The following is a 20,939-nucleotide window of genomic DNA, read 5'->3' as shown; positions in this document are numbered from 1 at the left end:
TTGTCAGTTGAACAGAGGGCGGGTGTCAGTACAAAAAAAATGTGTGATGACTGTGTAGAATTGCAAAACTGCAGACACATTACCAGCCATGCTGTGAATGTTTCCTGCTACCAACTGTCATTCAAATGATACATACACACACACACACACACACAGAGTTATTTGATATTCTGATATTTTAAATTCTTAAACTGATACCTGTTATAATGACCTGAATCAAATAATGTGCTAGATGAGGCAACTGGTTATTTAGCACAATGAGTCAAAGAACAGTCTGAATATGGGAGAACTTTGTAGGGCAGTGTGACTTGGAAACAACATTTTAGAACAATGTAATCGAGGAGAACGTTGTAGAGCTGTGTGAATAGAGGGGAACGTATTTGGGAGAATGTGTTGCCCTTCAGATCCTAAGGTTTTATCCTGCATGAGCTGTTTGTACTGCAGCTCTGTTTCTGTGGGCCATTTAACGCATGCAGGCCCTGAGCTTAGAATGCACATGAGACTGCCGATGAGTAATGCTTAGGTGTGTAAGTAGATGGAAATGAGAGGAAAAAGACTCTACAGCACATACATGCTCCTGTGCGTAAGTGTATGCTTCCACACTTATCTTTTCAAGCTGTGGGCTCTTAAGCAGTAAAATGCATTCTCATGATGTCACGACATTGCACTTGCAGAGTGCCTCTGTTGCTGAGAGTGGGTGGGGGCCAGCATAAGGGTGAAGCTGGGGGTTGTTTTGGTTCTTTGTTTTCTTTTCCAGAATTTCATAAAATCCCCTCATGTGCTCAGGCACACACACACGCTCTAGCACACTCATACAGTGTAGGGCAATGTGGTCATAACTGAAGTGCGTGATTGTTGAGTTTGTGACTCAACTTCCTTTTCCGTTTTTCGGGGAGGGAGAGCATTACGGTAGTAAATTTTCAAGCTGAAACCCTTGTAGATGATTCAGGCATGCTGAAGTGGCACCTGCACATTTAACCCAGTGATAAGATCAGTGGGGATGGCTAACACAGTAGCAACTGGCTAGCCAGATTTTGACAGCCAGTGTAGATCAATGAATGATTGGCACATACATACATACATACACACACACACACACACACACAATAATGCAGTTTAGTTTGTCTAGAGTGGGATCACATTGTGTTAATATGTTGTACTACTGCATATGTTAAAGGCTACACTTAACTACAGTCAGGCCTGTGCCCAGTGACTGTTAATTTAGCTACTACAGTAACAGCCCTCCATGAAGGTAAAAACTAAATGTTTTGTTGCAGCGGGTAGATATAATGCCTGTACAAAAAGCCACCCATGTAATGTTGTATGTTTTAGGATATCCTAAGACAACAATGTCAGTTTTCAGACGTCAGACAAAATGGCTTTTTATTATACCTAACATAGACAAGACTGTTCTGAAAACACAGCTGTTGAGCTGCACTGGTTGAATGTACTCTATATTGCATGCAGATATCACGCCTGTACACAGTGCCTCCTCTATGGTACAGTGTACAACAGCCTCATACCGCAGTGTCAGGTTTCAGACTGGTCTCTGGAAAAACAGAGTCAAAAAACATGTCTCAACTCTTATTCATCAGGCGAAATGGGTCGTTTCAAACAACCTCAGACAACCTGGCTTCAGAGAAGAAGGCAAAGGGCCAAGCTAAGCGGCCACAAACTTCAGACAGTAAAGTTTATATCACATTTGCAGTTCTGTAGTTCCTTGCTAGATTAATTTCAGTTTTGTTGCCAAATTAAAGACGACAACATACTGCAACTTTTACCGAGCTGCACTTTGTCCTATTATTTTTCAAAGACATAAGGTGTAAGGGACCTTCGGAAATTCACACTACAATATGATAATGCATAGGATTAAAAAATACCCCCAACACAGTGTAACTGTTTATTGTGGTTATTTTTCCACATGGCAAATAAGAAGACTTTGTTACCAGCAAAGGCATACATTCAGCAATCATAAAATTTGACATTAGGTGAAACAGCCTTGGACGAAAGGCATCAGGCTAAGCGAAACAGCTACAGATGCCACTGCGTGTGATATTTGCAGTTCCATTCTTTCTTAGTGTAATTACCGTTTTGTGGCCAAATTAATGAACTGTGCTGTTATTACATGCTTAAGCTTCTACTGTCATGCTATAACTGTTTGAGTCTTGGTCTGCTTCAGTGTTAGGGGCTGTAGCAAAATTAATGTAAACACTTTGCGGAACGCAAGGCAACTTTATTTGTACAGAGCTTTTTATACACCGTGAGAATTCAAAGTGCTTTACACAAACACAGAAACATAGAAGCACTGCTCTAAATAAGAAAATAAAAAGTAGTCCTGCTTCAGCTGTTAACCACAGTTACTTTCCACACGGTTTATCAAATAACAGAACTCTGTTACTGGCACAGGCCTAACTACAGCCTTATCATGCAGTTATGATTAATTGTTTGTCATCCTGGATTGGTAAATATGCAGATCCTCTGTTGCTATGCAATACTCTGTTATACACAAACACACATACACACAACCACACACAAACCCACACCCTGTCACCAAGAGAGACACGGGTCATTGTTGTAGCTATGGCACTTGTTGTCTGGGTAACCCCATTAGCAGTTACTGTCTGGGTAACCCCCTTAACTCATGTGTGGTTACTGGGTGAAGGCCGGTCGTTATGGTAACGGTTCTGAGTTCCGGTTGTTTAATTTTGATGAAATTACTTTCTGCTGTTCTCTTTTCACTCTGATCTGAGGCCTAACGAGGACTTGTCAAGTAAAACCAATCTGACTGGAGCTGACTCGTGTGTGTGTGTGTGTGTGTGTGTGTGTGTGTGTGTGTGTGTGAGAGAGAGAGAGAGAAGTGTGTGAGAGGGAAGCTCGAGGCAGGTGGCCAATCATGCGTGAAACTGGTCCTCTCTGTGCAGTGAAGCGTCATCAGTAAAGGCTGACCATGGTTTTGAGAGACAGAGCATGCTCAGGAAACAGACTAATTTAGCATAAAGGACTTCCTGCTTACAGACAGGGCACCTTCTGTGGTCTGTTTCTCACACACTCGCTCACACACACACACACACACACACACTCACACTTGGACAGTAGACACAATGCAATTACATGCAAGCTGTCAACCTCCAAAGCTGTTCTTTATCTCTCTCGCTCTCTGTCTCTCTTTCTTACTGCTAGTTCTCTCTTGCACTGCTAGTTCTCTCTTGCACACTCTTAACTCTTTCTCCATCCCTTTTTCTCTCTCTCTCTCTCTCTCTCTCTCTCTCTCTCTCTCTCTCTCTCTCATAGAAATAGAAGTTCTTACATTATTTGGCCAATTCTGTTTCTGTCACGGTTCTTCTTTAGTGGCAAACAGAATGTTTTGGATAAGTTAATACTTATCATGATGTATGAGAAATATATCGTTACCTATAAATGATTGTTTGGTTTACATGCTGTGACTGTTCTGTTCAAAATGTGGACAAAATGGAACTGTAAACCTGACAGAGAGACAGACTTCCTGTAAGAACTTTGCACAGGAAGTGGCTTGCCACTTATAAGGGCGTGTCTATTCCGGCCTAACTGGTGACATCACTTCAACTCTCGCTCTCTCTTGCTTTATCTCCCCCTCTTTCTCCCCCCTCTCTCCCCCTTCTCTCTCTCCCCTTCTCTCTCTCTCTCTCTCTCTCTCTCTCTCTCTCTCTCTCTCTCTCTCTCTCTCTCTCTCTCTCTCTCCCCCTCTCCCTCTCCCTCCCCCTCCCCCCCTTTGTCTCTCTATCTCTCTCTCTACTTTGTCTCTCTCTATTTCTCTCTCTCTCTCTCTCTCTCTCTCTCCCCCTTTTTCTCTCTCCCCTTCTCTCTATTTCTCAGTGTGAGAAATAATGTGGGTTACAACACTTGTGCAAAAATCCCAGGTTTCTATTTTTAGGGCCAGGAGGTTCACGTCATTTTTGCTGCCCAGAGCACGATCACACTCTGAGAGAAGGGCTACACCACATACAGCTCATGATTATAATTATCTTTAAGATATCAATACATCAACAGGCTGCAATATGCAAATGAACTCTCTAACCAATCAGCTTTTATTTTTTCTTTTTCTTTTTTACTGTCTGCTGTGATCATCTTGACCAATCACGTTTCCAGATGATTCATCAGTGTCATAACATATTAATATATTCCTAGACCTTTTGGAATCACAGTTTGTAACAATCTAATTCCTAGTATTTTGTCCATGTTTTGCAGCCCTGCTCTAGTGTAAAATTAACCGAGGTCAGTCTTAACAGTATCTGTAATAACCACGCACAGCTGTAAGCTGCCTGCGCTCTGTCTGCTTTCACTGCAGCTGAAGACTCTGACTGAAACAGGCATGAACTGCTAATGAAGGCTCTCTAATTACCACAGATACGCACCAGACCCAAACTGGGCCATTCCAGAGTTATCTCTTTAGCTTTAATATGTTTACAAAAAAGAGTTGTAAAGGGGTATAGATATCACTTGTGTGCAAGTTTTATCTTTTTGTGTGCTGTTTTTGACCTCTGGAAATAGAGAAACCTCCATGTTTGAAGTTTTAAGCTTTACAGTCAGTACAGTTAAAGTAGATTAGAATATAAATCTAAGTAAATGTGACTTTTGATATTGGTACTAGAAAGGGAGCAGAGAGTAACATAGTACAGTATACTCTTATATGAGGGGTGTGTGTGTGTTTGTGTGTGTGAGAGAGTGTTCCCGCAGACATTGGTAGGTCTGGTAAATAGATTTGGGTTATTTTAGTCAGGGGACAATGAGTGACTTTTCGCATGACTACACTTTAGTTCCAGAAGGCCAGATTTAGTTTCTCTCCCTCTTGCTCTCAAATCACATTCTCTGTCATAGACGTCAGTTCACTCACACTTTTTATAGCACACACATCAAAAATGTATATTTATTAATTTAGTTTAGTCATTTATATTCTTTTATTTTTATAATGTGTATTTATTTTAAACACTTTCTTAACATGTCGTAGTAATAATCCAACATAGTCCATTAATGTTTAACTGTGGTGGGCGATATAGAAAGTATATGTATTGTAATATTTGCTGAAATTTAAGGATACAGAATAATTTGTAGTTTTTCTTCTCTAAGATTATCCCTTAAGGCTTGCCCTATTACAATTATTACTTAATTGCCTTGTTCTGTGAGCTGATTGTAATTGATTCAAGTTAACTTTAATTATTTCAGTAAGTACCTTTTTGTCAGTATACTTGCACAATACAAAAGTCTTTTCTTCACGTATCCCAGCTTAGAAAGCAGGGGTCAGGGTGCAGGGTCAGTCATGATTTCGAAGCAGAGAGGGTTAAGTGCCTTGCTCAAGGGCCCAACAGGGGCAGCTTGGCAGGCCTGGGTGATGAGCCCACAAATCTGTGATCAGTTACCCAGAGCTCTGACCCCTAAACCAGGACAGAAAATAGAAAACTAATTTTTGTAACATGTCATGGGAAGTTCTGACTTCCAACTTGATGCTGTAACAGGTTTAGAGTGCAGCACTGCCTAATATTTGTTCACTCGAGCTTGGGCTGTTTGTCATCATTTGGGAGTTAGTATCGACAGCTAGAAAGCAAGATGGCCGGTTAGCCAGTTTTGCCACTTTAGGCTTGTTTTTAATAGTCGCATACTGTGAGCAAAAAAGGCAATTATTTGCAGTCCAAAATTTCACGATCGTGACTGGCCTAATTGAGGTGAAAAGTGGATATAATTTAGAGGTTATCAAGATGACTTTTTTACAGTAACCAAATATCATTTAATACATTATAATATATCTTGCGACATATCATTAGCCAGCCATGTTTACACCTTCAGTACGTATGACATCATTTTTGATACAGGCCAAGAGTTCATAGAATATAATTTCCGCTTCTGAATATAATTTCATGTGCTAGCCGTCATGTATAGGCTATATTTAAAAGGATTCTGACGTGTGGTTTTCAGACAGATATTACTGACGTCTCCTGCGCTACCCGCTTGGATATATGTGTATTTACACACGCGCTGTTTCCTGTGTGATTATCCAAACTTAGCCTTGAGTGTCCGGCTTGTCATTCGGTGTTCTACTGTCTTCTAGATGGGGCATTCCCAAACTCTGAGTGTGAGAAAGCTTCAGTAATAGAGTGGAAAAGCTCTCTGTATTGACCAGCAGTCATTTCCTGTCTGGCATATAATTGGTTCTTTATCACTGCCACAGTAATCCACATGGATCATGTAAAAGAATGACAGCATGCATGTTTGTCTTGCTCTCTTTCTCTCTCCCTCTTCCCTTAAGTGAAGGGTGATAAGGTCTTAGGGTGGTCTAAGTGGAGTGGGTTAAGTTGGTGAAAGTGATAATACTCTGGTAAGTGCAGCACAATTAGCCATCTCTCTAAGGGGGGGAAGCAATTACCCAGTTCTTTCTTTATGGATTGTTTGTGTCCCTACATGCATTAAGAGGTAATTGCTTTAAGTAGGGGTATGTGTGCATGTGGATGTGTCTGCATCTGTGTTTGCTGTACGTGAGCCTATGAACATTGGGTATGTATAAATATGTGTACTTGTTGCGCTGTAAGGAAGAGCCACTCTCTTATTCCATGGATACAGTCTGATCACTTTTCACGCCACACTTATTCTCAATTGCCTGGTCAAAGAATCCAGAGAGCTACATACTCAGTGTGTCATTGAATGTACAAAATGTGTTAATTACGCCTCTGAGTGTAGTTACACCAAAACAACATACTAACAACATACTAACATCTTTCTAACTAATATCTTTCACCACAAATGCAGTCCCCATTTTTAATATTAATTATTTTTTCACTATATTTGGGGAAAGCATTATCCAGTAAGATCATGGAGAATTCAGGGACAAGTACTGAAATTTCTGAAGATGCTTCAACATGAAACCAATGACAGTCCTGCAGTGTCAAGGCAGTCCTGGTCTGATAGAGCATGTGACAGATCAGTGAACTGGCCTGAATCCAGTAGTAGGCGTAACGGGCAGAATTTATATCACAGTATAATTAAGATTACTAAGAGTTTTAACACACATCGCGCTATTCCGTTTTCCTCAATAAAACCATTTTGGATGCTTAAGTAAATTTTTTTTGTAGGTTAGCAATGCTATGTTATTCTAGATGTTCTTTCAGTTTCAATAAAAAAAACATATTTAACAATTTAATTAAATGTAAAATATTTTTATTGGGCAAAAATAATCAAAACAGAAAAAAACAATATGGTCCATATAGCTTTCTAACCCTAATGAGAGCCCACAGCGGCTTTTCTGAGCCTGGCAAAAATTGTGCTGAATGTTGTTTTGCGTCTGAAAGTCATTTGTCTTATGTGCTCATAAAATTCACCGACACCAACGTTCCGATACCCGCGGATACCGTTCCGAGTGTACACTGCTGTGCTAAGACCTACACTGTGATTGTGTGTCTAAAATTACAGCTGCTTCCCCAATACGGGCGAAGACACAAAGACTAGAAAAACACAGGTAAGAGTGTTGTGAAAACATAGAAGTCATATGCATTGTCTGTACTCGATGGACTATTTAAATGTACAGTACAGGTCACCAAAGAACAAGACCACAGCATCGCCTGAAGCAGCTTGCTGAGCGAGGAGCGCCAAAGGCGATGCACACGAAAAATTGCAAGTCTACATGCTCGACTAATAGCTAACAGCTAACTCCAAGAGACTGGCTTTTCCTCCTCCCCCCCCCCACACACACACACACACACTGTTAACCCATTAACTCATTACAATCTGGTGTCGGCTCCTTTCACAGTACACTGGACTAACTTACCTCAGGCTGCAACACACGACACGAAGGGCGATAGAATCAATGTGTTTTGTGTTGTTTATATGGTGCGTTATCTGCATTTATTTGCATGCCATATACCAGTAATGACAAAATTCATACCTTAAAAGGAATTTCAAGTGGTATATCGGATGAACCAGTGTATTACCCACTACTACCTGAATCTCTCCCATACTGACGTCCAGGCCACCAGGCCATCCTTATTGTTGAGCCTTGACCGAAGTGCTGTTGATCCTGATTCTTCTATAATGGCAACATTGTCTGTGGTATGTGTTGGGTGTGGGAGTGTTTCTGTGCCTATATGCATGAGGTTTGCAGCAGCATGCAAGAATGTTCATCTAGCCAAGATGTTCGGGTGTAGGGCCGTGTGCAACTGTTTGACTGGTTATCACTGACTGACAGTGAGTGTTTATTGAGAAAAATTAACAGGTGGGTGTATGAATAATGTGACTCCCAGGCGGACTCCCAGGAAAGATAAGAGGGGTCATGGGTAGACGCTGGCTAAATGAACTTAAATTACTCAGCCTACTGGCAAGGACAGCAATGACCTCACACTGTCTCTGGTACACACACACACACACTCTCTCTTGCAATAGTATTGATTCACTTAAATCTGTTGTACAACATAGATCTTTTGGATTAAACTATGCAAGTCCCAATCCTTTTGCCTCCAGTCCAGTCTGAGGGGCTCTAATGTAGAATATCGGCTGACACTGATGGATAATTCAGCCGCATAAAGGGCAAATATATAGAAAAGTTAGTAATACCAATCCAGTTTAGATGACATATACTAGGTTGCCAAGTAATGCTACAGTAAAAATCACTTTTATTTTTCACCATATGTGTATCCACTGTGGCGCTCTGAACTGGGTACTTTTAATTGTTTTATGTGTTTGTTTTCCAGCCTGCTTTTTTATAGTGTGTGTTAGTATTGAATTATGATCCAGTTTAATTGATATGATGATTTGGCTATTAAGTACTTCTAAACGTTTTTTTTTGCGTATGTACCCTGAAGTGACACACACTGAAAGGTTTTATTTTTTGCATTACCTATGTGAAGTTGTCATTTTTATCGTAACATAAAATTATCGTAACACGTGAGGTAGCCTGTTGGGTTGTATTTAACATAGCACTGTACCTGGTCCATTGAAATATTCCAGAGATTTAACAGTAATAAAGCTGAATTAGTTCTTCATTCAAAGTTTTTTCCATACTACAGAACAGAACATCACCACTCCGGTTTAACTGGAGTCTTTCAATGAGGTGTGTGTGTCTGTGTGTGGGGCAAGTGTTCATATGGCAAGTATTTCTCCATATGTGCTTGGCTGATATCACTGTGTTGGTATCCTGCATCTGTCCTGTGTCCTTGCAATTAAAGTTTCTTTGAGCTGAAAAATAAGTTGTTTGATTATTTATTGGTAGTTGGCATAAGCAGGATGTGTACATTTGTTAGTAGGCCTTGGTGTAGAACTGGTGTGAGCTGTTTGATAGGACATGTTCATCAACTTGAAAATCCATGGAAGAAATGCCCGGTCCTGATCTCCGGACTCATGGAATTTGGTCTCATGGACTTCGAACTCACATTCTGTGACAATGACTGAGGAGCTCAATGTCATCATGTCATAGTTGCAGGGATGCAAGCGTGTAAAAGTGCTAGTGAAAGGTGACTTTACACACTTAAAGTGGTATTACAAGAAACAATTGATCAATCAGTGGAAATCATGGCACATGAACTGTGAATTACTGCCACTGGAAATCTAAATTTGAACTGTTCCCATTTTGTTGTTCACCATCACATCTGTTTTGCTAAGAATTTATTACACAGTCACATTCTGCAGATATCGGTGTCTTGGACACAAGAGGAGTGCAGAAAAAGTCCATGTGATTGTCTTTGTGGACCACATGAATGGCAGTATTAGACACAGTGACCTGAGGCCCTGTGGACTGTGTGCAGAGTACGTTGATGAGTCTGCAACTCTAATGAAGGCTTAAGATTTTAGATTGGGTGAAACAGGGATCAGAGGAAAAAATAAATCAGGAAAAAGGAAGCGAGCTTGGGTGACAGAGTGTAATAAGTGTTATGAGGGTGTTCATGACTCAGGTCAGTGTTTGAGGTTGTTTACACTTTAGGATGGTGCATAGAGGCTCATTACAGTGACACAGGCTACACATTCAGTCACCTAGAAGAGTATAGCTTGACACTGTTACCTGACAAGTCATAAAAAAGTGTCAGAAGATTTAAGCCTAGAGGTGTGTGCCCCTGAAGTAAGGGATCATAAGGTCAAGTGCAATACAGTAAGTAACACTATTTAGGTATAAAGTGATATTACTCCAGTGAGTGCAGCACAATTCGCTATCTCTCTAAGGGGGGCAGCAATGACCTAGCTCTTCCTTTTCAAATTGTTTTGTCTTTTTGGTGAAAGTGGAAGAGAGGTTCTTTGGCCTGCTGCACAGGCTGTGTGATCTCTAATGGAATTACACAGTAGAGTAAAACAGGCGGTGTCTTATTGTGTTCTCTGTGCGTGGTTTTACATGTTTCAGCAGTCTTTCATTAACCACACAGTGTGATAATGGTGAAGAAGTTACTGTGCTGCTCAATTCTGATACATTTTCTGGGCTGATCTGCCCCCTGGCTACAGTTTTGAGTAACTGCAAAATTTCTTTTGTATTTATTTGACACACTCTGTTGATCTGTGTCTTTTAATGATCAATATCCCTTTAAATTTAGTCGTACATTTTACTGTTGTACTCAGTACAAAATTAATATCCTAATGTATTAATATCTCATTTACGAAAAATCTTGATGACTAATGAATTTATTGTATCACTTGTGTCTTTTATTGGGCACGGATCTTAGTTTAATAATTGTTAGAGCTGTCATGTCTAATTAATTAAATGTGATTACATTATCAAAAGATCAAAATTAGCATTGATTAAATTTACTTTCTCAATGAAGGTTTGGGAATTGGTGTGTCTTTTATATACGGTGACTCAAAAAAAAAAAAAAGTTCATTGTGTTACGACACAAAATGTGGAAACGAGAGGCATTTATTTTAAACAGAACATTCCAACACTGTAACTTTCTTTTGGGAAAGTATTCTTTCAGAAGGCAACTGATGTGTTATGTTATTGTATCATTCTTTAAACAGTTTCTTTGCAGACTTTACATCCAAAATGCCTTTCTACACTTCTGAGTTCATAATCCCATCAGTGAACACAAACTCACTGACACTGTTGTAAGAAAAACAGCCCCAGACTCTCTGCTTTATGGTACTCTTTGTACAGCCTGCTTGGACTCCACAGTTAGTTTGTTGTTGTGCTAAAAGTGTTTTTCTCAAAGTGAAATCATTTTGTTAAACATTTAATAAGGCAAACCAAATAACTTAATTAAAGTTTACCAGTGGTTAAATGATCAAGGGGCCAAATACTTTTTGGGACCACTGTAAATATTTTAAATGAAGCATATCTTTTTCCGTATTTGATTTTTCCGTATTTTTGGCGTATTTGATTTTTATTGGCTGTCCTTTCTGTAAAAATCTTAATCATCGAATCATTGGTAGATTAATTAATCAAATAAAATGTAGTATATTTTTTGTTTTTTGATGATTTATTTTGATTTTTTTCCTGTGCTCCTCTATCTTTCCCCCCTCTTTTCTTCCTTTGAACAGACCTTCAAACGACTCATTCCTGATGAGGTAGGTGAAGAAGTGTGGTTGGTTCCTCACATGCATGCACACACATTGTGTGTGTGTTGCATGGCTAACTCTCTTAACTTTGTTAGTGTCTCCCTAACAGCACTCAATCCACTGTCATCTGTGATGTTTTATCACCACCATTACTTTTGAGCTTTCTCCTTTCACCTTAACGTCTGCGTGCACATCGCTGTTTAATGTCACCCACCCAGTCTCAGCTGTGTGCTGCTGGCTGCATTGTCTAGCAGAACTAATGTGTCGAAACATGCTTTCTCTTTGCTGACTCTATAAAACAACCAGTGTTTAAGCTGCATTCTGAAAGATTAGAAATACTGTGTCTGAATCTAAATATAACCTGTAAACACTGCCTTTCTGAGTCATGATACCTCTAACCCTGTGTGTTTAGACCAGTCGGCAGTGTTATAAGGCATTTTAATTGGCAATGCTCTCAGTTTGTAAGATGTCTCTGAGCTAGTTTGAGCTACCAAAGAAGAAAAGTTACATTCAGCATTATCTTTCAGAGTGCACCTCTAACATGATACTGACAAAACATTTACAATTTTTTTTATTTCCCAAAAAGTGAAAAATATCTTTTGTTGACTTTTTAACCAATCTGTTCTGTGCTGTATGTATGTGTGTGAAAAGTTCAGGGTAAACCTGAGAAGCTTTAGGTGCTTCATGTCAAGTTTACAGGTTTACCTTGAATTTACTGCTAAGAAAATGTAGCCGTTCATTATACAGAATGCATAAAGACATAATGCTGTTGGTTTAGAGAGTTTATGGTTTAATCTTAACTTTAGCTTCATGCTTTTGCTGCTCCTTTTACATGTGTATATGTTTATATGGTAAAACTTCATGCCCAGCAGTGACACCTGCTGGCGCAATTGTGTTGTTTGTTTTGGGATTGTAACTCTGTAAATAAATTGCAGCTTTTCATATGAATACAACGAATAATAACTAAGATATTTGGAAGTGTTGCTCTTTGCACTGATTTAGCTGATCATAGTGATTGACCCTATTGCAATCTAAGGGTCAGCAGTAGTATGTGGTCATGGAGTTAGGTGTGATTGCCCCAAAGTCTGTTAGAGTAGTCTAGACTATGGAGCATGTATGTAAAAGTAGTTATATGCAGTTATTTGTAGAAGTAGTGTATACATAGTGTCTTAATGAGTGGCTTTCAGACAGATTTCATAATCTTTGTCCATATGGCAGCTGGAACGGTTCACAAGCATGCGGATGAAGAAGGAAAAGGAGAAGTCAAGTACAATGAGCCACAGACACTCGTCTGCTGCACAGTATGAGATTTCAGCACAAACAGCCATGCTGCAGGACCACTCTGATGACTACATCCTGGAGCTCTTTGAGCAGATGCTGGTGAGAAGATTTATTTGTCACTTTTACTCAATTAAACTTGAGAAGAAAAAAAGTTTTGGATGACTAGTGTCTCTCAGTAAGAAAAAATTAAATCTAATAGACAAAGCCATTTATAGGCATTTTTCCAATACGCGATTTTGTTATTTTTAGTGAAGTCTAGTTTCTTTTTTGAATATTTTATTAAATTTAATTTAAAATTATTTTTAGTATTGTTAATCAGTGTTTATACTCAAATTGATTAACACTAAACATTTATTATTAATTGATAGATTCAGTTAATTACCCATTGATGGCGACAGCTCTGGTATGTACAGTCATATGAAAAAACAATTTGACGCATGGTCAGAAAGTAAAATGAGCCATGGCTTTTGCACAGACAACATTTTATGTTTTATTTTTGTTTTTCTATATGCCATTTTCAGCAGATAAACAGTAACTGAGCATTAAAATGTGCAGAATTGTGTTTAAGAGGGTGTGTTAGCTTATTTTGATTTACAAAAACAACAAAACATTTTCAATTTGATTGTCCTGGTCGCTTAAACTTCTGCACACGACACTATACGAGTGTTGGTATAACTGAGTAAGGAGTGTTTTGGGGCTTCAGTTATGTTGTGTATGTATATGAATGTGTTTATATAATACTTAGTAACAGTGTTCTAGAGCTTCAGTATCAGTGTAACTTACCGAATCTCCGCTCTCTCTTGCCGACTCTCTTCAGGTGGATATGAATCTGAATGAGGAGAAGCAGCGGCCACTGAGGCAGAAGGACATTGCCATTAAAAGAGAGATGGTTTCTCAGTACTTGCATACATCCACACATGTAAGTGCCACACACACACACACACACACACACACACACACACACACACACACACACACAGACAGACATGCACAGACACACACTCTGACACTTCACACGTGACCATAACTGCGTGCAGCCATAGCTCTGTGAGTTTCAGCCTATAGTGTGGAGACCCCTTGAGGTCAGAATTAAACACTGCAGGTGGATTCTGTGTCCACAGGGCGGGGACAGAGTTCCTCTCCCAAAGAGCCTACCACGCTGCATGGTTTTCCAAAAACCATACACTCCTGATTCAACTCATCATAGGCTTGGTTAACTAATTAGTGCAGTCAAGGGTTTTTTTTTTTTCCATGTAAAAAGTAGAGCATTTCATTATAGCTATGTGAGTGGACAAAATAAGCTTCGTCAAAATGTATTTAATTACTTTCAATAATTCAATAAAAATGTTTTCATCATGTGAACACAGGGTTCACATAAATCTGAACAGGAAAATCTGTTGTCCATAGAATGAGCACAGTCTCCGGTTTTAATAACTGACGTCTAGTAAGAACAGCTGCATGTTCCAACTCCTCCATGATTGTAACACTCGTGTCGTTTTGAGCGCAATGGCATCATTCCACTTTATTACCCTTATCAAGTGCACTGCTGGTCGATGTATCCATGGTTGTCCCATGAAGATTGTCCAGTGTGGTCTGTTGAAAGCATCTGCCAGTGCTAATGTTACTGATATTATTGAAATTAATTACATTAAGTGTTATAAACATAGTAATGTTGATACCACGGTTTTATCTTCATGAAAGAACAGACTGTGTTCATGGTTAATTCCTCAAAAATATAGAATAAACCTGATCATAAAATTATGATTGCTTTGAAAGTAAGCAAAATGAAGAAATAGTGGTAGGCTGCATCAGTTGTGGTTTTGACATAGAGATGATTTTGGTGGTAGGGTTTGTAAATGTGTATGAAGGTTGTGTAATGTCCAGTTGAAACACATACGGTTGCACCCTGTCATGCTAATTTTAGGGATTCATGATTCAAATGAGGACATATAGTCAATGACTGCTCCCTAATTTCTGTGTTCTAAGCATTTTAATGAGCAAATTGTTTATGGATGACAGATGGAGTTGAAATGCTGTAAATATTTGTATTTCTGTGTGTGTGTGTGTGTGTGTGTGTGTGTGTACTCATACACATAGGGGCAGAACCAAAAGGAAAGCTCCAAATCTGCAGTGATGTACATCCAGGAGCTAAAAACTGAACCCAGGGATACACAGCTGCTGAGCTGCCTTGAGTCTCTGCGTGTCTCCCTTAACAACAACCCTGTCAGGTAACACACACACACCCACTCAACCACAGACTCTTTCTTACAAATGCACATGTTCACACTTTATATGTATGGGGAATGTATATGATAATTTAAATGATAATCATGTGTTTGCACTGTGACTGAATGGTAACTGTGTTTGTGCACAGCTGGGTGCAGACGTTTGGAGTTGAAGGTTTGGCTTTGCTGCTCAGCTTCCTCAAGAAGCTCCAGGAAGAGAAAGAGGAATATCCGTAAGACGTTCTCCCCCAAAAGCCACACAGTTCTTATGTGCTTTATTTTAAGACGCTTTTAGAAATCATCATCAAGTGAAAAGTGTAAACGACAGCAAGTAAATCGGGTTGCACAAAAACATTTTTTATTGAAACCAGCTAGAACTTATTTTCTTATTGATAGAAAATCACTTAATAGAAAACCAAGAACACAGACAAGCCTTTACAACACTGTTGACTATTATTTGTATAGGACTGTCACTATTGATCATGTTAGTAATCAGTGAATCTAGAGATTTACAACTAATCATATACACACATCATCTAAACCGCTTATCCTTCTGGGTCACGGATACAACTAATCAGTTTAAAAAAAAAAACAAAAAAACAAACACCCAAGTAAAAAACTGTGTGGCAAATAATGCTGACAATTATGTGTCAGTTTCAAGTGTGTGTCAGTCTCTCTTGCTTTTTGTAAAATAAAACCAGTAGGAGAAAATATAATTATCATTCAAGTAGTCAAATAACCGTCACAGATTCACTGAAATAGTACAATTAATTAATTTTTATTATTATTTTTAATTAATAGACTTTGAGACATAATGGAAAGTAAAATCAGTCAGTGATCTGCAACTTTGTGCAGTTTCTTTTGTTAGTAATATTTAGTAATATTTATTTATATTTCTCTCCTCCACACTCTCTCTCTCTCTCTCTCTCTCTCTCTCTCTCTCTCTCTCTCTCTCTCTCTCTCACCCCCTACCCACCTTCTCTGTTGCCCCCCCCCCTTGCAGGAATTCTAGCATTTCAGTAAAGTGCCAACATGAGATCATCCGCTGCCTCAAAGCCTTCATGAACAACAAGGTGTGTGAGAATACAGCACGTCCTGTACACACTCCACTCGGCTAACGGATTACAGCCTCAGTCATTCTGACAAACCGCAGCTCTTCAGCTTACAGCTTAGTCGCTTGTTATACAGATGTTTACACTTTTTATGCGGATTTTACAGTAATTCTCCCTAAAGCCCTAATCTCAGAAATCAGTGCTGTTGGCAGGGTAATTTTTGGCAATACACTGATAAAGACTTGTAGTTGTAGTGATTGACTGGTTTTAACAGCTAATGGTGCTAGGAGCAGAATCATTTTGGGAAAATTTTGCTTTAATTTTAGCTTATATGAGTAGCCCTGTCTTCTGTACTCTACTCATATTTACTTCTGTTGTATTTTTAGTCCTATTCCTGGCTCAGAATTAGTTACAAGTGGGAGGCATAAGTGAGCTGACATTTGTGTTATATTGAAAAATGAATTACTCTGTATGCTAGAAGTGAGTTACTGATTAACTGTCCGGTTCTGTCCCTATTTGCAATTCTATGTGCTACATTGAAGTTGAAGATATTGCATTAATAGCATATGATTTAGGAACCTCTACAAGCTGGAATATGTAGATATGCTTGGGTGAAAAAACACGATTCACTTGTTTGCTCACAATCCATTGTAATATCTGATCCTGTGCATTGGCGCAATTGGCAGTCTTCTTCAGAAATACCGTTGTTGGTCTGTTGTGCTGATTACAGGATAGTGCCAACCCAGAGTGGTGCCACCATTGCAATCACTAATAACATCAGTAATCACCCAGTAATAGTGCATTCCCATGCTGACACCAAGAAGCAGCACACAGTTTGAGAAAGGCAGTTGCCTTTCAATTTTCTGTTCTGAAAAAGCCCTGATATGTGAGGTTAATTTCACTCATTATTCCATAGATGCAGGAATCCTAACTTTAGTGTTTTGTAAGTTTTTTGGTATTGAGTGGGTGTTTATGGCTTTTTTTTCCACCTAACACTTACAAGTTTAGAGCTGCTGTTTTGGTATACAAAGATAGTAATGATATGCACAAGTAGTAATATTAATACATAATTACATTTAAATTGAGTTCACATTCTGTATTGACAGGTTATTGTCTGCATTATACTTATAACTTTTTAAATTTATTTTGAATTCAGAGAATAAATTGAAAATGAAAATGAAAAATAAAATTTTTCATTAAATTCAACACTTTGAATTTTAGGGACACTAATCTATGACTGAGTGAATCTCGTTTATATTTGAATGTTGAGTTGAGTTGTGATGGTTTTTCCCACTGTGTGTCAGTACGGTCTGAAAGCCATGCTGCACTCGCCTGATGGAATTTCACTCTTGGTCCGAGCCATCAATCCCAGCGTTCCCTCATATGATGGTGGACGCTGTTAAACTTCTGTCGGCCATCTGCATCCTTGATGACCCTGAAAACCTGTGAGTATATATCCTTGTATATATGGAATAAGGTATAATGTAGCTGTGAGTTAGATTCATTCAAGATTCAGAGGTTTGTCAGGAGCACAGAGAAAAAGACAGAAGTAGAGCATGTCACTTATGTTTTATCTTAATGGTAACCATGATTAAACCTTTTATAAACTTTTTTTATAGATGTTTTTGTTAATAAGAGTCAGGGAAAGCCTATGTCTCATATGTTACCTCATAATATCTCCCAATACACTTTACCTTTGGATGGAGTGAATATGTATTAGCTATGTTTCTCTAAGACAGTCATATTTTGTCAGCATGTTTCTTTGATATGCGTACCAAGCCCATGAGAGTAATGGCTTGAAATTTGTGTTTCTGATGTGTGTTGCAGTCATGAACGTGTGCTGGAGTCTATAACAGAGCTGGCAGAGGAAAGGGACATTGAGAGATTTCAGCCCTTACTGTCTGGCATGCGCAAATCTAATATTGCTCTCAAGGTAACGTACATTCTTTTTAATGAGAGTGCATTTTGTCTACAAAGTAGATGAGTTCTGTCTGCAAAGTAGATTTTAGACATGTAAGGTAATACAAAAGCATTAAAAGTAGACAGAATAAAATACACAATTACCTGAATATTACAATATTACATTACTTCTATTTATACAATGTAGACTGTAGTGTTTGTCTTGTTTCTCTCCATTTTCTTTGTAAAAGCTACAGACTTTTTTATTATTTAATGAAATTAAAGGTGTTTAAGAAATTACATTGATGTCTGCCTCAATGTGAACCTGTCTCCTCTGTATATGGTATGTGTGCATTCAGGGTGGCTGTATGCAGCTGATCAATGCTCTCATTAGTAGAGGAGACGAGCTGGACTTCAGGATTCATATACGCTCTGAGCTCATGAGACTGGGACTGAGAGAGCTACTTGCTGTGAGTCTTATGCATGCACAAACACAAGAGTGCCTAACTCAGGTACTGTATTTATTGAGCTAATACTAGCATAACTAACATTTAGAAGTTGAGTTGTTACTGTTCCTTTTCAAACCCCTGACAAATGTGATACATTTAATACATTTTTGTTGATCTCAAAATATTGAATAATACATCTAAAAATGCCAATTGGTATCAAATTAATAATACACAAGTCTACATTATATAAGATATTATTATATATAAAATTAACATGATTAAAATGACAGTTGATTCCAAATAAGTTTTCTGAATTTTTGGTAGTGTATTATGAGTTAAAAATTACAGGCTGCATGTTTAACATTAATTTCTCCACTTGTTTGAGAAATACGAGTGAGAATAATTAAATTGGAGCATGCTTTTTATATTGCTGATGATAACTGGGACTTAAGGATTAATTACTTAAGATTTGCTTATTACTTAATCTCTTATTTAAGTGCCTTTTCTGTGTTTACCCTGTGTCTCCTGAGCAGGAAGTGAGGCTCATTGAGAATGAAGAGCTGCGAGTGCAGCTTCAGGTTTTTGATGAACAGGCTGAAGAGGACTCTGAAGACCTCCGGTCACGACTCTACGATGTTCGCATTGAGATGGAATATCCTTTTGCTTGGATCCCAGTTCAGTTTCCCCTGTCCACTGGACTGGTAGAGGCTTAGAGATGAATGGCATTAGCTAGGAGCTCGGGGCAAAGGTCTTTTTAGAGTTGCAGAGATGGAGTTAAGAAAAGGAATTGATGTGTTGATGAGAGAGTTACTTCTGTTTTTCTGTTGAGCTTCATGTAGTTCTGAAATTAACCACCAGGTAGCTCAAGGGTGACAAAACATTTTAAGATGTTGAAAGTAATGAAAAAAGCAATAGATGATGTTTTATTTTATTTATTATTTTTTTAATCCACTGCTAAATTTAGTGATGTGGGCACTTTGACAAAACTTTTATGACCTGCACATTTGTTTGTTATTTATTGATGCTTTTCCAACTAGATTGAGTTTGCAGTGTCACTGATTTGGGAAGACAGTTTTCAGTTTCAGCCACCAGGTGGTGCATGGAAACCTAATGGTTTCATCGTCTTTGTTGTAAAACAATATTCCAGTACTTTTCTTGAATGTCTTGGTGGGGAAAAAAGGAAAAAAGTTGTAGTAAATGAAAATCGGTCTTTTCTGAACATTGATTGCATTGTAGTTTCATGGCAGCTCACAAAATCAGTGACTTATAAAATGTAAATTTTGCTAGATCTTAAGTTTGTTTGTTTAGCAGTTGTGTTTCTCCTTAATAGCTTGTTTTTTACTGACATGTCGGAGGTGTTCCAGATCCTACTGAACACAGTGAAGGATTCTAAAGCTGAAGGCTTCTTCCTCTCCATTTTGCAGCACCTGCTGCTGGTGCGCAGTGACTACATGGTTAGGTATGACTTTTGACCCCTCATTTTACTGTGAGCTCTCAGTGACCCTTAGAGCTGTATAAGTCAAATGGGAAGGTGATGTAGGAATGAAAACAGAATGAAAGAAGGAAAGAATGCCAAGAATGAAATGAGGCTGGGTTTTAAACAGCAGTCTGTTATGCATAAACTTAATAGTATGCATAATTATGCATACTAAATTATGCATAAATAAATAATTGGTTTCCCTTCTGAAAATGTGCTTTCTGTCCAGTTTACAGTACTGCGTATGAGGTCAATTTAAGTAAATAAAACCTCAAAAATCAAAACATGCTGTCGGGTCTGTAAGACATTCTGTTTCCATAGAGTAGCAGTGCTCAGGAAGAACAGGCTCTTTAACTTTATTTATGCAGACTTAAGTATAATCTGATACCATTATGCTGGGATGTATTCTGAAAAAATTATGATTTTGAATTTTATCTTTTAGCCTTAGAAAGAGCAAGTAAATGATTGCTAAAGAAAAGGAGAAAGAAAGAAATACTAAATGTAAAAGATGTGATTTTAATCATGAATTTTTATACTCGGTACAGTGCAAGACTTTTGATGAGTGGGAGTGAGGGAGTGCAGCAGAAGAATGATAATCTCTATTACTGCTGATTGTGTGGTTGCGAGACTGGCATTTCAGAGCAGAGAGAGAGAGGGCGGGTGAGAGAGTGAGAGTGACATGAGCATCAAAATGGAACCGATGGATGGAGGGAGGAAAGGAAGGAGAAAGGATTTGATTGATGAGTAATGGGAGGCGAGATTGATTGCCATCAGCAGCCATCTCTAAATGTAACTCTAAATGTAACACGCCCCCATGTCACTTACACACACACACACACACACACACACACCCACAGAGTGAGGCTCCTACAAAATGCTTTTATTTTGAGTTAAGAGGCTGCACTTAGACCCTGTTTTACGCCTGGTCATTTCATGTAATTGGTATCTGTATTGTATTCTGATAAGATTTTAGCCTTATGCCTTTACAACTGGTCGTCAAATGTGTCTCGGGTTCATCAGGCACACAAAATGGCAATTCTTAAGAGTAATTAGCATCCTGCACTGG

At 38.6% G+C, this 20,939-nt stretch overlaps 1 protein-coding gene across 1 annotated transcript in view; it reads left to right on the top strand.

Annotated features, from left to right (window-relative positions):
• LOC118811490 (protein diaphanous homolog 1) overlaps positions 1-20,939 on the top strand; it is a 133,351-nt gene that overhangs the window by 15,505 nt on the left and 96,907 nt on the right. The window contains 12 exon segments of the mRNA XM_036575711.1: positions 11,473-11,499; positions 12,709-12,870; positions 13,589-13,690; positions 14,869-14,999; positions 15,146-15,229; positions 16,000-16,069; positions 17,353-17,424; positions 17,426-17,493; positions 17,876-17,981; positions 18,307-18,417; positions 18,930-19,048; positions 19,739-19,855. Of these exon segments, the coding sequence (XP_036431604.1) occupies positions 11,473-11,499; positions 12,709-12,870; positions 13,589-13,690; positions 14,869-14,999; positions 15,146-15,229; positions 16,000-16,069; positions 17,353-17,424; positions 17,426-17,493; positions 17,876-17,981; positions 18,307-18,417; positions 18,930-19,048; positions 19,739-19,855 (1,169 nt within the window).

Source organism: Colossoma macropomum, unplaced genomic scaffold, assembly GCF_904425465.1.
Source record: "Colossoma macropomum unplaced genomic scaffold, Colossoma_macropomum, whole genome shotgun sequence".
NCBI lineage: Eukaryota > Metazoa > Chordata > Actinopteri > Characiformes > Serrasalmidae > Colossoma > Colossoma macropomum.
This window is presented reverse-complemented; position numbering and strand designations above follow the sequence as displayed.